The sequence below is a fragment of the Strongylocentrotus purpuratus genome, unplaced genomic scaffold (genome assembly GCF_000002235.5).
Source record: "Strongylocentrotus purpuratus isolate Spur 01 unplaced genomic scaffold, Spur_5.0 spur5_scaffold_3, whole genome shotgun sequence".
Taxonomy (NCBI): Eukaryota; Metazoa; Echinodermata; class Echinoidea; order Camarodonta; family Strongylocentrotidae; genus Strongylocentrotus; species Strongylocentrotus purpuratus.
The window spans coordinates 9,590,665-9,603,122 of NW_022145609.1; the positions used below are offsets into that span (position 1 = coordinate 9,590,665).

A 12,458-nucleotide genomic window follows, 5' to 3' on the forward strand; every position below is an offset into this window, starting at 1 on the left:
AATAACTTTTGGGAATTCTTTTATAAGAAAATGGGGAATTTAAAGACTGCAGGGGTAGATGTTTAGTCTAGCCTAAATTAATGCTCACGCAAGGCCAGGGCCAAGTCATACACACATACAATTACAGTCTCTGAGAGAAAGGAGTTATCGAACAATGATTTTTAAGTAACTGATGTTTATTCACAAGAAACATGGTGGTGATATCCAATATATTTACTTGCCACAACCTAATAACAGTTACACTTAACTCACATTTATACTAGTTCTTGCCCTTTGGCTAATTGATGATGCTCCCGAGCAACATCCTCCCAGCTCCAAACTCTAAGTTCTCCCAAAAATCTCTCTGTCTCCAAAACTACCTCGGCCTCAGCTCCAAACTTTTACACACTCCCAAAAACCTCGCCCAAATTAAAGCTAGTCTCCAATTCAGACCTCCCTTTTTAATCGTTTGAGCATCCAATTTCTGTAACATTATGTTTCATGAAGTCTCTATTCTTGTATTTTCAAAATACTAATCCTCGACCGATTAAAGATCGAAAATGAGCACCATGAGCGCCATGAGCACCGAAAGGTGGACCTGTGCGCTATACAAGTAGCCACTATTATTATTATTATTATTATTATTATTATTATTATTATTATTATTATTATTATTATTATTATTATTATTATTATTATTATTAAAAGTACTGTAAAACAAAAAAGCTATGCATTTTTGAAAACACTGTTATTCAAGAAAATGAAACATGTTTTATTTGAACTATGTCAAGATGATACGATGTTATTTCAATTGATTATGTATGTTTGTTTGATTTGTTCAAAAGCATATATTTATCAATAAATTAATTTTACAAACAAACAAAAAAATGGAGTGGAGTTGGTGCACATTAAATTTCATGAATTCATTTCAATGCATGTACGCAAACCAGTGGCGGATCCAGGGGGGGGGGGCCGGGGGGCCGCCGCCCCCCCCCCCCCCTTGAGAAAAAAAATCATGTAAAATCAGGTGATTTCTACCTTTTTGGGGGTTGCCCCCCCCCCCCCCCCCTGGCGCTCAAGGGGGGGGGGGGGGTGCAAATTGAATTTTTTTTGAGGATCAAAAAAAAAAAATGTGCTCACTACCCCCCCCCCCCTGATGTAATTACCCAATTAAATAGACTATTGATTCAAGCAAGTCTTTCTTTTTATATCCATATAAGCATCCATATTTTGTGAAAGTGGTGGCGTATGAAGGGTCCAGTTGTTGAGGAGTGACGGGGGGGGGGGGGGGTCAGCCTTAATAGGTAAAAGTAGAAGAAATATGAAAGAAGGAAAGCTTTGTGTAATGGGATGGAGTGTTACAGTGTTAAATACATTTACATTCTCCAACAAATAATTTTACATGCTTTCTATAATCATCTGAAACCAATGTCCCTGTTAACTCATCTGTTATATGTATGATATTGTTTTTAAGTATCATTTACGCTTATTTAGACAGGTTTTCAAGTAAAGCGTTAATATAATCAAAATGCAGATCTACTGATGCAATAAAACTGAACGAGTCTACAATAACCATTGTATCAAAAGGGAATTCATTAAATAAATACATTAAATAGAGTTCGATACACCACTAAAAACCATCTGCATGTTGTATGTACAAGGTGAAAACAGCAGCTGGTAAATGAACTAATGAATATCCAAAGTTATAAATATCTTACTCCATAAGGAGGTCAATGACCTCCTTATTTCCGTGATCTGAAAAGATACAGATACTTTCAATAAACACATGTGTATATCCTGGTCAAGGTTGTTTTAAAACATTCAAGCATTTGGACTATGTGCTCCATCAATGTTTGCTATATATGCAAATACTTTTATATTTTTTGTATATATATTTTTTTAAATTTGACTTGATAATTCTATATGAGTCCTCCGTATGTATCGTATACAAATCACCTATAGCAATTACGTGGTATAGTAATTTAAATGTTTTATAAGTGAATGGTTTGTCGTGAACTAGTCAAAGGCAAGTATATAACTTCATTTGATGCATTTCCTTTGTGTCTACACTAAATTACATGAACCTGAATGTATCAATGTGTTGTAAATGAAGATTGTAAAATGTGAAATATGAACAATAAAATGAAATTGAAAAGAAAAAAGAAAAAAGAAATCGCAACTGTTCTCCCGTTCTTTTCACCCTTTCCTTTTCTTCTTTCTCTTCTTTCTTTCCCCTTCTCTCCTCTTTCCCTTCTTTTCCTTCTCTCTCTCTCTTTTCTTTTTGGCGGGGGGGGGGGGCATTAAGGTCCGCTCGCCCCCTCTCTGGATCAGCGCCTGTGGGGGCTATATTCCAGGCCTGGCAAGAGGGAAGCCCGCCTCTTTCCCGGTAAAAAAAAAAAAAAAACAAAAAAAACACCGTCTTATAATATTATCCCTCTTTTTTTTATTTTCTTTCTCGTTATTCTCCTTTCCCTCCTTTTCTCTCCTCCGTCTTTCCCCCTTTTCTTCCTTTCCGCCTTTTCTCTCCTCTCTCTTCCTCTATCTTCCTTTCCTCCTCCTTTTTCTTCTCTCCCCTTTTTTTCTCCTTCCTTTTTTCTTCTTCTTTCTCTCTTCCGTTTTCTTTCTTTCCCCCTCCTTTTTCTACTTTTCTCCCTTTTTTTACGGGGGGGGGGGGGGGCACGTGCCCCCCTGTGCCCCCTGAATCCGCCACTGCCAGGTTAAATTGTTTGTATCATTTTGCGTGCATGACATTCACAAAATCTTTTAAGAACTTTGAAGAATCGATACCATTTCAATATTCATAATCACTGATTTTATATAAATAGTTAATCAAAATTCAAATTTTCAGGATTTAACTGAAAAAAATTACATCAAATTGCTGCAAAAAAATTGGTGCATCCACACGAAAACATATTACTATCTATATAACTTGGATGCTCGTGTGAGGAAATAACATTCTTGGGGGGGGGGGATAGAATGGGAAATTTATATTATTAAAATAAAGATAAGAATTAGAGGATACAGTGATCGAGGGATTCGAGGCAATGACGTCAAAGACTCATGATTTAGTTGCCAATTTTCAAAGTCTTTTATGTCTTACAAAGTTTATAACTTTCTTATTAGTTATCCGAATTTGCTCAAACTTTTTTGATTGGTTTGTCTGATTTTTCTGCTTCTATTGCAAGTAAGGTAAGCTCCTTCTAAACACAGAATTGTATTTAACTTTGCAATTTCCTTCATTTATGACCAGGGCCAAATCAACGTAAATAATATTAAATCAAACTAAATCAAATCTAATCTAATCAAACGTAGAAATAATTCGAACCACCTGTCAGCTCAGTCGTCATGCATTAGCTGAGCGATATATGAGATTATCATTTGAGTCACGTGACAAATGCCCATAGAAACTGGACGCTCGTCATTGATGGATCGTATGGTTCTTTTTCGGGAGTGATTCTTCATCTTCCACGTTTCTCGTGAAATAGGTCTTTACTTTCGCATTGATTTCTCTACATACTATGGCTTAATGTGAATGGAATGTGACTTGAGGAATTAAAGTAAGATGACAACTGATTATCCGATAAGACCGCCATCGGAACAAGTAAGTTCACAACAAATTCTTGATTTTTTGTTTACCCAACGTTACAGAGAAGCGGATAACGACTAAAAACCTCCCCGAAGCTCTGGGGTCTGTGTTAGTGTCGAAATGAATGTTTTCCGCTGAGGCTATGCACATCCCGCATCCCAAGTTACTCGTAAAACACGTGTGATGATATAGAGTCTACAGGGGTTGTAATTGTATAAACTTCTATTTGTAAAGTTAGACCTTCAACTTTAATGATATCGTGTCCAAAAAGAAAGATTTGTAGACCTGCTTTAACCTATTCAGTCAGTTTACCTTTGAAGTTTGAGTTTGACTCTGACTCTGAGTCTGAGTCTGAGTCTGAGTTGTGGAAAGCAGTTCAGTTCGGCCTTTTGAATTTTTCTGTAGACTAGATCTGAGTTGTAACTCTTTCTTTCTTTTTTATTTTTGGTAATGACCATATAACGCCTTTATAACGGGTCTAACTTAAGCAAGTTAAAATCATAAATCTAATGTTATCTTACATCTAGAATCTAGACCTCTCTAGAGCCTAGATCTCTCTAGAGCCTAGATCTGGACCTACGAAGGGGTGACCAAAGACAGTTCACGGACATTTTAGAACATATTACAAAATGTGCCAATCTATGATTTCTCATATTCTACACAAATTCATTTAGTTCAATTATGACCGAATGGACGGCAAAGTTTTTTTTACTAGGGTCTATAGATTGGTTCAACTAGAAAAAATTTGATGTTCGACCGTGCGTGCGCGTTGCATCTAAAAAAGTCATAAAAACAATGAGACCTTACTTCACGCACGATTTATAAAAAAATGTGATCCATCAAAAATAAGATAATATCATAATTTGCAAGGCAGTATATCATACAAATTATACAATCAGTTGGTACCACTTTTTACTTACAATTTTGAGGATTTCTGCTCTCTATTAAAATGAAGATTTCCAGACCTATTGGTAAGTTGATAATTTTTTGGAACAGACGCAAATAACTGCAAAATTTGCAGATCTTTTGTCAATATTTTCACAATTTAGTTTCTGGGTAATTTTATGATCCTCTTTCCATTGGTGATATCAGATTTTCGAAATTTCACCAATTTCTTGAGTAAGCAAACTTTGGTCACACCACCATACCTCAAGAAATCTCTTTCAAATTTCCAATAACAATGAACATCTCTGAGATAATTAATAGTTATAACTTTATGAGGTTCCTTTGTCAAACTGATCAAAGTCAAGATGTATTGATTGTCTCATCGACAAACTCTGTGATTTAAAAGAAAATACAATAATTTTAAATTTGGTTTCTACCAATATAAAACTTTTCTTTCTTCTCCTCTTTAATACCTTTTTCTTCATGATCTGTCTCTGAATATCAACAGTTGGTTGATCTTCATCTTACCCAGATGTGTGTGTCTGGACAGGTTGTGCATCTTGACAGTTGGTCAAAACCAGCAATTTGTTGCAGTTTACAAGCAATATTTCATGAATTTTCACAACAAATTCTGGATAATTTTTTTTCTTCTAAGACTCATGTTGGACAATAATTATAAAGGATGATTATTCATGATGTTTGGAGCTATTTGATGCAAAGTTTGTGTTTAATCCAAAGGCAAAGGCGACCATTTAATTTTTGTTATTAAAGCATCCAGACACACAACAAGGTCCAAATAAAATGTTGACATGTAATAATATACCTGTAGTTTAAGTTTGAAGTATACCAGCAAATTTTAGATTAACCATCTGCAAACTAGTTTTGAAATGTATACGCCTGTACCGGTACTCTTTAGTTTGGTTTGTAGAGCCCAACTTCATCTATTTTTAAAGCTTTATTTTATTTCTCTGTCCTCTGACATGAACAGTTGGTTGATCTTCATGTGTATCTATTACCAAGAGAAGTATGGAACGAGAAGTATAGCAGTACGTACAATGAATCCATTAGGGAAGCAAGCTCTGCTGGATTTGTCAGGTAAGAAGATTTGAAATAGTTGTATGTCAAATTGATTTTTTTCCCCCCTATATTTGCTTACCAGGTATAGAAAAAAAATTGTATAGGGTCTGAAAAGTGAAAACCATAGAAAAATATTGTCATTCTGAAGTCTGAAGGGAGACAATTTTGTTTAAATAAATAATTTAGATCATCTATCATATCTATGATTTCCTGGGAAAAACTAATGAATAGTTTACAACATGTTATTCACATTTCCTACCAAATCAATGCTGATTATTGCAGCATGTATGTACAGTACATGTAATTGTTGCCCATTTAGATGAAAGATGTAGATTGTAGATGCTTCACAAACAAAACATATTTGCTTTTTAAAAAAAGCAATAACTGCACATTTATTTTTCTGTGTTGCCAGGTAAATTATAGCTTAAAGATCTATGAAGAAAAAAAAGAGTTAATAAAAAGTATTGAATACCCAAAAAGGTGTTTACAAATGTCACAAATTATAGAAAAAGGATTCAAATAAATAAGAAAAATCTAGATTGGGTTTTAATTATGTAAAACAGAGAAACAATCATTGATTTCAGAATTTGAAAAAAGGGATAGTCAATTTGTACCTTTTATTTGTATTTCGGTATGGTACATTTTTAAAGGTTGTTGTCTGATGCATTGTACACTTTGTTTTTAGGGTGTGGCCAGACCTGACAGTATGTGGTTTACGGACTTTGATAGAGGATGAGTTAGGAGATAGTCTACCTCAGAACTATGTATTCCTCCGCAGTGTGGGAAGATGTATGACACAGGTAAGAATTTGTTCCGTTTCAAAGATTCATATATTCATTATATGCATTAATGTACATGTACATGTACAGGTGTATGTCATTTGCCTAACATTTAATCTAATTTGAAGTACCGGTATAACATAAATTTCATCCCACTTTTTCAATTATTTATATTGTTTCTTTCAAACAATTTTCTGTATTTGTAATAATGACATAATGTATGCCTCTGAATTCTAAATTTTTTTTTTTTTAAACCATGTGAATAGGTTTTCTCATACGGTACAAAATACAATCTGTAAAATGCTTTAAGATCTGGACAAAATTTCTATGAATTTGCAACCAATATATGCCAACACAAGTGGATCAAGAGGAGTTCATGTACATGTACATGTACTGGTAATATTCAGAAAGAAAAAATGACACTTATTATTTCATTTATAATTGCAATATGTAATGCAGACCATATACTGTAAGTATGGGGAAAAGGCATTGGGGATAGATGATAGTAATGGATTTGTTTTTCTTTTTATGTATTTACATATTTTTTATTTCATTTGTTTATGTACATGTATTTACATGTATTTAATATTTTTGTTATTATAACACTAGTTTATTATTTATTATTATGATTTTTTTTTTTTTTTTTTTTTTTTTTGGGGGGGGGGGTGAGAAGGAAGTACCTTTTGAATGCATGGTAGCCATTTTAAGTGATCGATTTACAAATAAAACTTGTGCTATAATTATTCATCATATATCATCCTTGACATTTTAGCCATTCAGTATCACCACTGGTGCAATCATCTTCATATTATATGTACATGTATTGATGTTATTAATTTATTAATTTTTTGTTTCCGTTGTCACAATTAGTTTGACCATTTCAATCAGAAACAGTATTATTTGCCTATCCAGAGAAATTAGTAAAACTTGAAAATGTCCTGGCTAGTAGAATTAAATATGGTAGTTTCCTTTGCTGAGGATTTTCTTTTTCTAACATACAGAATTTTAATTACCAAATGTGAAGGTTTCTCAGGCATACGTACATGTACTGTATTTCATATCCTTTGTTCGACTGAATTGATTGAAATTCGAGGTGAACAATATTGTTTGTTTCTCAGGGCTTAGAAATATTTGTGTCAAACTCTTTATACATGTATAGTATGTAAGCATATTTAGCAGCGTTTTTTTTTTTCCTTTCTTTTTCTTCTATTTCTTCTCCTGCTCCTTCTTCTTCTTCTCTTTTTCTTCTTCTCTTTTTCTTCTTCTCTTTTTCTTTTTCTCTATTTTTCCTTTTTCTTTTTCTTTTTCTTCTTCTTCTTCTTCTTCTTCTTCTTCTTCTTCTTCTTCTCCTTCTTCTCCTTCATCTCCTTCTCCTTCTTCTTCTTCTTCTTCTTCTTCTCCTTTTTCTCCTTCTTCTTCTCCTTCTTCTCCTTCTTCTCCTTCATCTCCTTCTTCTCCTTCTTCTTCTTCTTCTTCTTCTTCTTCTTCTTCTTCTTCTTCTCCTTCTCCTTTTTCTCCTCCTTCACCTTCCCCTTCTCCTTCTTCTTCTTATTCTGAGTGTAGATTCAACCATTGAATTCTTTTTTGTTTATTGAAGTTTTGAAGTAGATATAAGATTTATATCCATGATTTAAAAGATTAAACATTAGCCAGCAATATATTTCATATCATATTACAGTATCTAATTACAACCAAGATCTAAGGTCAATTGATTTGAAGCCTACAACATAATGTTCATCATGTACAAGCACTGATTACTCACCAAACTCATATTAATTATCTTCTTTAAGTTAATACAAATATTGCCTCTGGCCAAATCATATTATTTAAACCACTCCAAATAATTGCTTTAAAATAGCCCTGTGCACTTGAGTCAAGTGTCCTAGTCATATGATGAGGCCTCGATCTTTCTATCGATTTTTCCCCACTGGACATCTTAATACAAAGTCCAAATTCTACTCCAGCATCTAATGCACCAGGAAATTGTTGGCTATTAAAGATATACATGTATGATAAACCGGGATTGCATGCATATTTACAAATGTACATCATTACACAACAGAATGCCCCCAAATACAGAAATTAACTGTCATGGGTGAGTGCATTAGTCCCCATATGAACTAGCCGTTGTTTACTGTTGTCATAGTTACAGAGTATACTGCGAGAGAATCATGATCTGTGAATGGCGTGTAACCAAACACAAAGAATTTTAATATCGGAATTGCCTCAGAAATACGGGAGGACTTATACATTGTTTTGCTTGGCTATCGATGCCAGTGCATGCTTCCAACTTCAATTAGAGTGGGCTGCGCTGTCTGTGCATTGTAGATCGATAAGATTGATATTTGTTGATTGTCATGGGAGGAGATATTGTATGGTTCTATTGGAGCAGTAAATTGGTTAAATATGAAATTCATCTCGATGTAAAATGCAGTGGTAGACCTACTGTTGATTTAACAATGAAGAAGTTCATTTAGTAAATGTTGGTACAGTAGTTTTAAACATTCCCTGGCTAAAAATATATTCCAATCATTCAGAGTACTTTTAAAGTGTTTGCAAATGTTTGATTTTTTAAAAATTGAAATATACTTTGGTGCATATGTACAAGACTTGTTGATATATTAACCCTTTGCCCTTTTGGAACCATATGGTTTCTATATTAATCTCAGGGGAGTTATATAATTTAGTAGTCAGCTGATTAATTGATAAATGTTCATACATGTACACTGCAGTTCATCTAAATGTGTTTATTGGCAAGATACTTTCCTTGTCTGAGTTGCTTTGTAGATTATTTATTTAGATTTAAAGATATAGAAATTATGCTTTTATGTACATATAATCTTTACTTTTTTCTTGTAATATGTATGTTAGTGCAAAGTTTGCAAACTATAATTGATAGATACCGGTTCACACAATTTTCCTCTTAATCACAAATAATTTTAATGAACACGTTTTTTTTAAATTTAAGATATTGAATTTTTTTTTTTTAAGTACCCCATAGCAACAGTTCATCCATGTAGCATGTACGTGGATTGGAATACACTAGATATTTACTTTTAATTCTTTCTTTCCATGCTTACTTTGAAAAGTTAGTCAATGTTTACTCTGAAAAGAGAACCTGCTTTTAACAGCTTTTAAATCCACATGTACACTGTCACTCTTCATCTCCAGTTATCCAATAGCTCTTATTTACATACTTGTAGATGGCCACGCTTATTCCATTTATAACTTAAGCTCTTCTTCCTTTAGAACGGCCTTTCAACATATCACTGTGTGGGCCCATTCATAGAATTACCCCCTGAAAGGGCGCATCAGCAGCAAGTGGCCTTTGAAAGGCTTCTTTTGAAAACAAGAAACTCTTCAGTGCCCGATGCGCTCTAGTGGCCTAAGTTTGCTTTCCTATTGTGTCTCTATTGTAAGAACCCAGTCATTTAGGGAAGAACAATCCACTGGTTGTAACTCCTGGGCTATTATTATACTCACACACTGGTGCTAACAGTCGGTTGCTAAGGGGTTAAGGTGAAGTCTGTATACTGATCTAAGGGATACAGTTTAGTGTTAATGATGTGTTACATACAATTAATCATCAAGAGCTCCAAAATGGCACCTAATTAGTACATGTATACCGTACAATTACTTTTGTTTTCCTTTGATACCACACCCTCTATTTCGCCATTCTTTTCTGTTAGGCACAGATGCTCTCCGTGAATTGCTTGTCTTATTGCTTCAAGTCAGTCTTCAGTATATAGTGGAAATTGAGATTGTATTTTTGTATTTATGTACATGTTACAGTATATTTGTAAACCACTGACTAATGATGAGAGCCTGAACAATTAACAAGAATTATAACTTAATCCTTTTGGCTATCCTTGGGTGCTAGTCAGGGGTATTTCTTACTTTCTTTATTTCTTAGATGTTTATTTTTTCTTTTTACTTTGTCTGGAAATTAATTCAATTATTAAGTAAATAAATTGATGAAAATACTTAAAGCTTATCTGCCGTAGTTTATAGGAGGGATAAGACTGCCCTGCAAGGTCACTGGACAGGTGGTTATCTCATCAACTCAGCTCTCAGTTAACATAAGAAAAAGAGGATCATGGGGGACCTATGGTCACCGATTATAGGCATTGTTTGTTATATAGAGGGCGCAAGTAGCTACAAGTAGTGCAGTGGGCCTTTAAGCACAGCCCTATAGCCCTGTGGATGTACATGTACAGTACAAGTCTGCACTAGTGTAACTGGTCAATGATGTTAATTTTTATTGGAACAGCTAATCATTAAATAGAGACCACAATGTGGCCATGTTCATTGATTTGTTGTAAATGTAATTTCCTAGCTCTGGGCATCTTTACGATCGAAGGCTAAACAATGTCAAACCACAACGATAATTAATTTCTTTTCAATTAGGACTGGTCTTTCAATGGCATTTTCTGGGTGTTACCTTCAGACTAGGCAGGTTACTCTGAAAAGCATTGATTAGTCAAGAAACAATTTTGATAGAACATAGATTAAGTTTATAGAGAGCGGTACAGTACAGTACGTCTCCTAAGCAATTCCAGTGCATGTATGTGAAACCGCCATTTGATGTTGAAGTTAAATTCACCAAAGTCATTTATGAGCTTCTTTTAATAAATGGAAGGAAGCGAGTAATAGCAAATTATAAATAAAGAGGGACACAAAATCATGTAGATGCATGTACACATGTAATTGTACAGAATATGAATTTTATTTTAAGGTTCATGTTATGCAAAATCTTAGCAAATTTCCAGGTCAGTTGATGCATATACATGTAGAATAGATTATGAGTTTCCCCTAACTTGAAAATTGTGTTTTGTTTTGTGTTTCAAGATTTAAAATATCACAGAGTCAGGTCTGGTTAAACAAAGCAAAACCTTTCCATTTCTGCATGGGCTACTTTTAAGAAACCATTAAAATTTCATCAAAAAATGTACAGATAAATTAGATTTTACAACAAGCTGAAAAAAATAATCAGAGGCTATCTAGTATAGGTTTCCATGCATGCCAGGTTAGATAAGCAAACCATGAGCACTCTATTTAATTAAACCATAATCAGTTGATATGGCTATTCATACAAAATTTATAACATTTAAGCTACTAATACAGTAACTCCTGTCCTTCGCAATATTGAATACACTGTACGCAGTGCATGCATGCACATCGATTACAAAGTGTCACAGTAATAAAAAACTAATGTTGATCAAGGGTTGGGAGATATGAACCACTGACAGGTAAATGCTAATAGCGTGATATGCAATAAATATATTGCACATTATCGATAAGGTATTCACTCTTTATATTTATGCCATTAGTGTTGCTATGACAACAAATGCAGACACAAATTGTCCTTGAAAGTGGAAATGTTGTATAGTTATGAAATGCATTCACTATATATAGCTCACTCGTAAATATGAAATAAGTACAGGCATGTAGTTCATTGCCACTCATCGTGTAATCGTTTAATGATCCAAAACTGCATGTTTATAAACTTTATAAGCTGACACAGCATCAATAGTAATTACTTTCTGTAAGTAAAATACAAATTAAGACATTTTATCGTAATTTGTCCCTAAATCTTTATGGAGTAAAATCTGGAATTGATTTCTAACTTTGCTAGTGCTGAAGAAATAGAAGCCTTTCTCATACATTTGTAGGTTTGAGGAACACGCTTGGTCCTATATACAGCACACAATTTTTATGTTTTTGGTTATTGTGTTTTACTTTGATAATCAGGCATGCTATTCATCGCATAATTTATGTTCAACCTATACCCAACAAATATAATGACACTGTCATTCATTTCTTTTAAATGTTCAATTTTCTCCTCTTGATTTTTTCACTCTGCATGTGTAGATCAAACCAAGGCAAGAGCTGGAACTGAAATGCAAGGCATTTCTGCCTCCTACAGTAAGTTCAAATAGATATGTACACAAAGTTTATAGAGACATGAAGTTTGTTATAGTGCCAGAAAGGTATTGACTCATGTAGTTTAAAGATGAAGTTGAGTTCTAGTCATGCGATTGCATTGTGAAAGAAATGGTGTGGAATCGACCAGAAAAGGTAGATCATCTAGCATATAAGAATTTGTGTGTATTGCAAGGTTCTGGAATCATCAAAATGATAAGAAATTTGGC

The 12,458-nt window shown here is 33.9% G+C and overlaps 1 protein-coding gene across 2 annotated transcripts in view; it reads left to right on the plus strand.

The window, feature by feature from the left end:
- Positions 1-3,365: 3,365 nt before the first annotated feature.
- LOC100893276 (spermatogenesis-associated protein 1) overlaps positions 3,366-12,458 on the plus strand; it is a 29,304-nt gene continuing 20,211 nt past the window's right edge. For both annotated transcript variants that reach the window (XM_030996003.1, XM_030996004.1), the window contains exons 1-4: positions 3,366-3,580; positions 5,439-5,545; positions 6,213-6,327; positions 12,178-12,231. In XM_030996003.1, the coding sequence (XP_030851863.1) occupies positions 3,542-3,580; positions 5,439-5,545; positions 6,213-6,327; positions 12,178-12,231 (315 nt within the window). In that variant the 5' untranslated portion in view covers positions 3,366-3,541. The remainder of the gene's footprint in view (positions 3,581-5,438; positions 5,546-6,212; positions 6,328-12,177; positions 12,232-12,458) is intronic.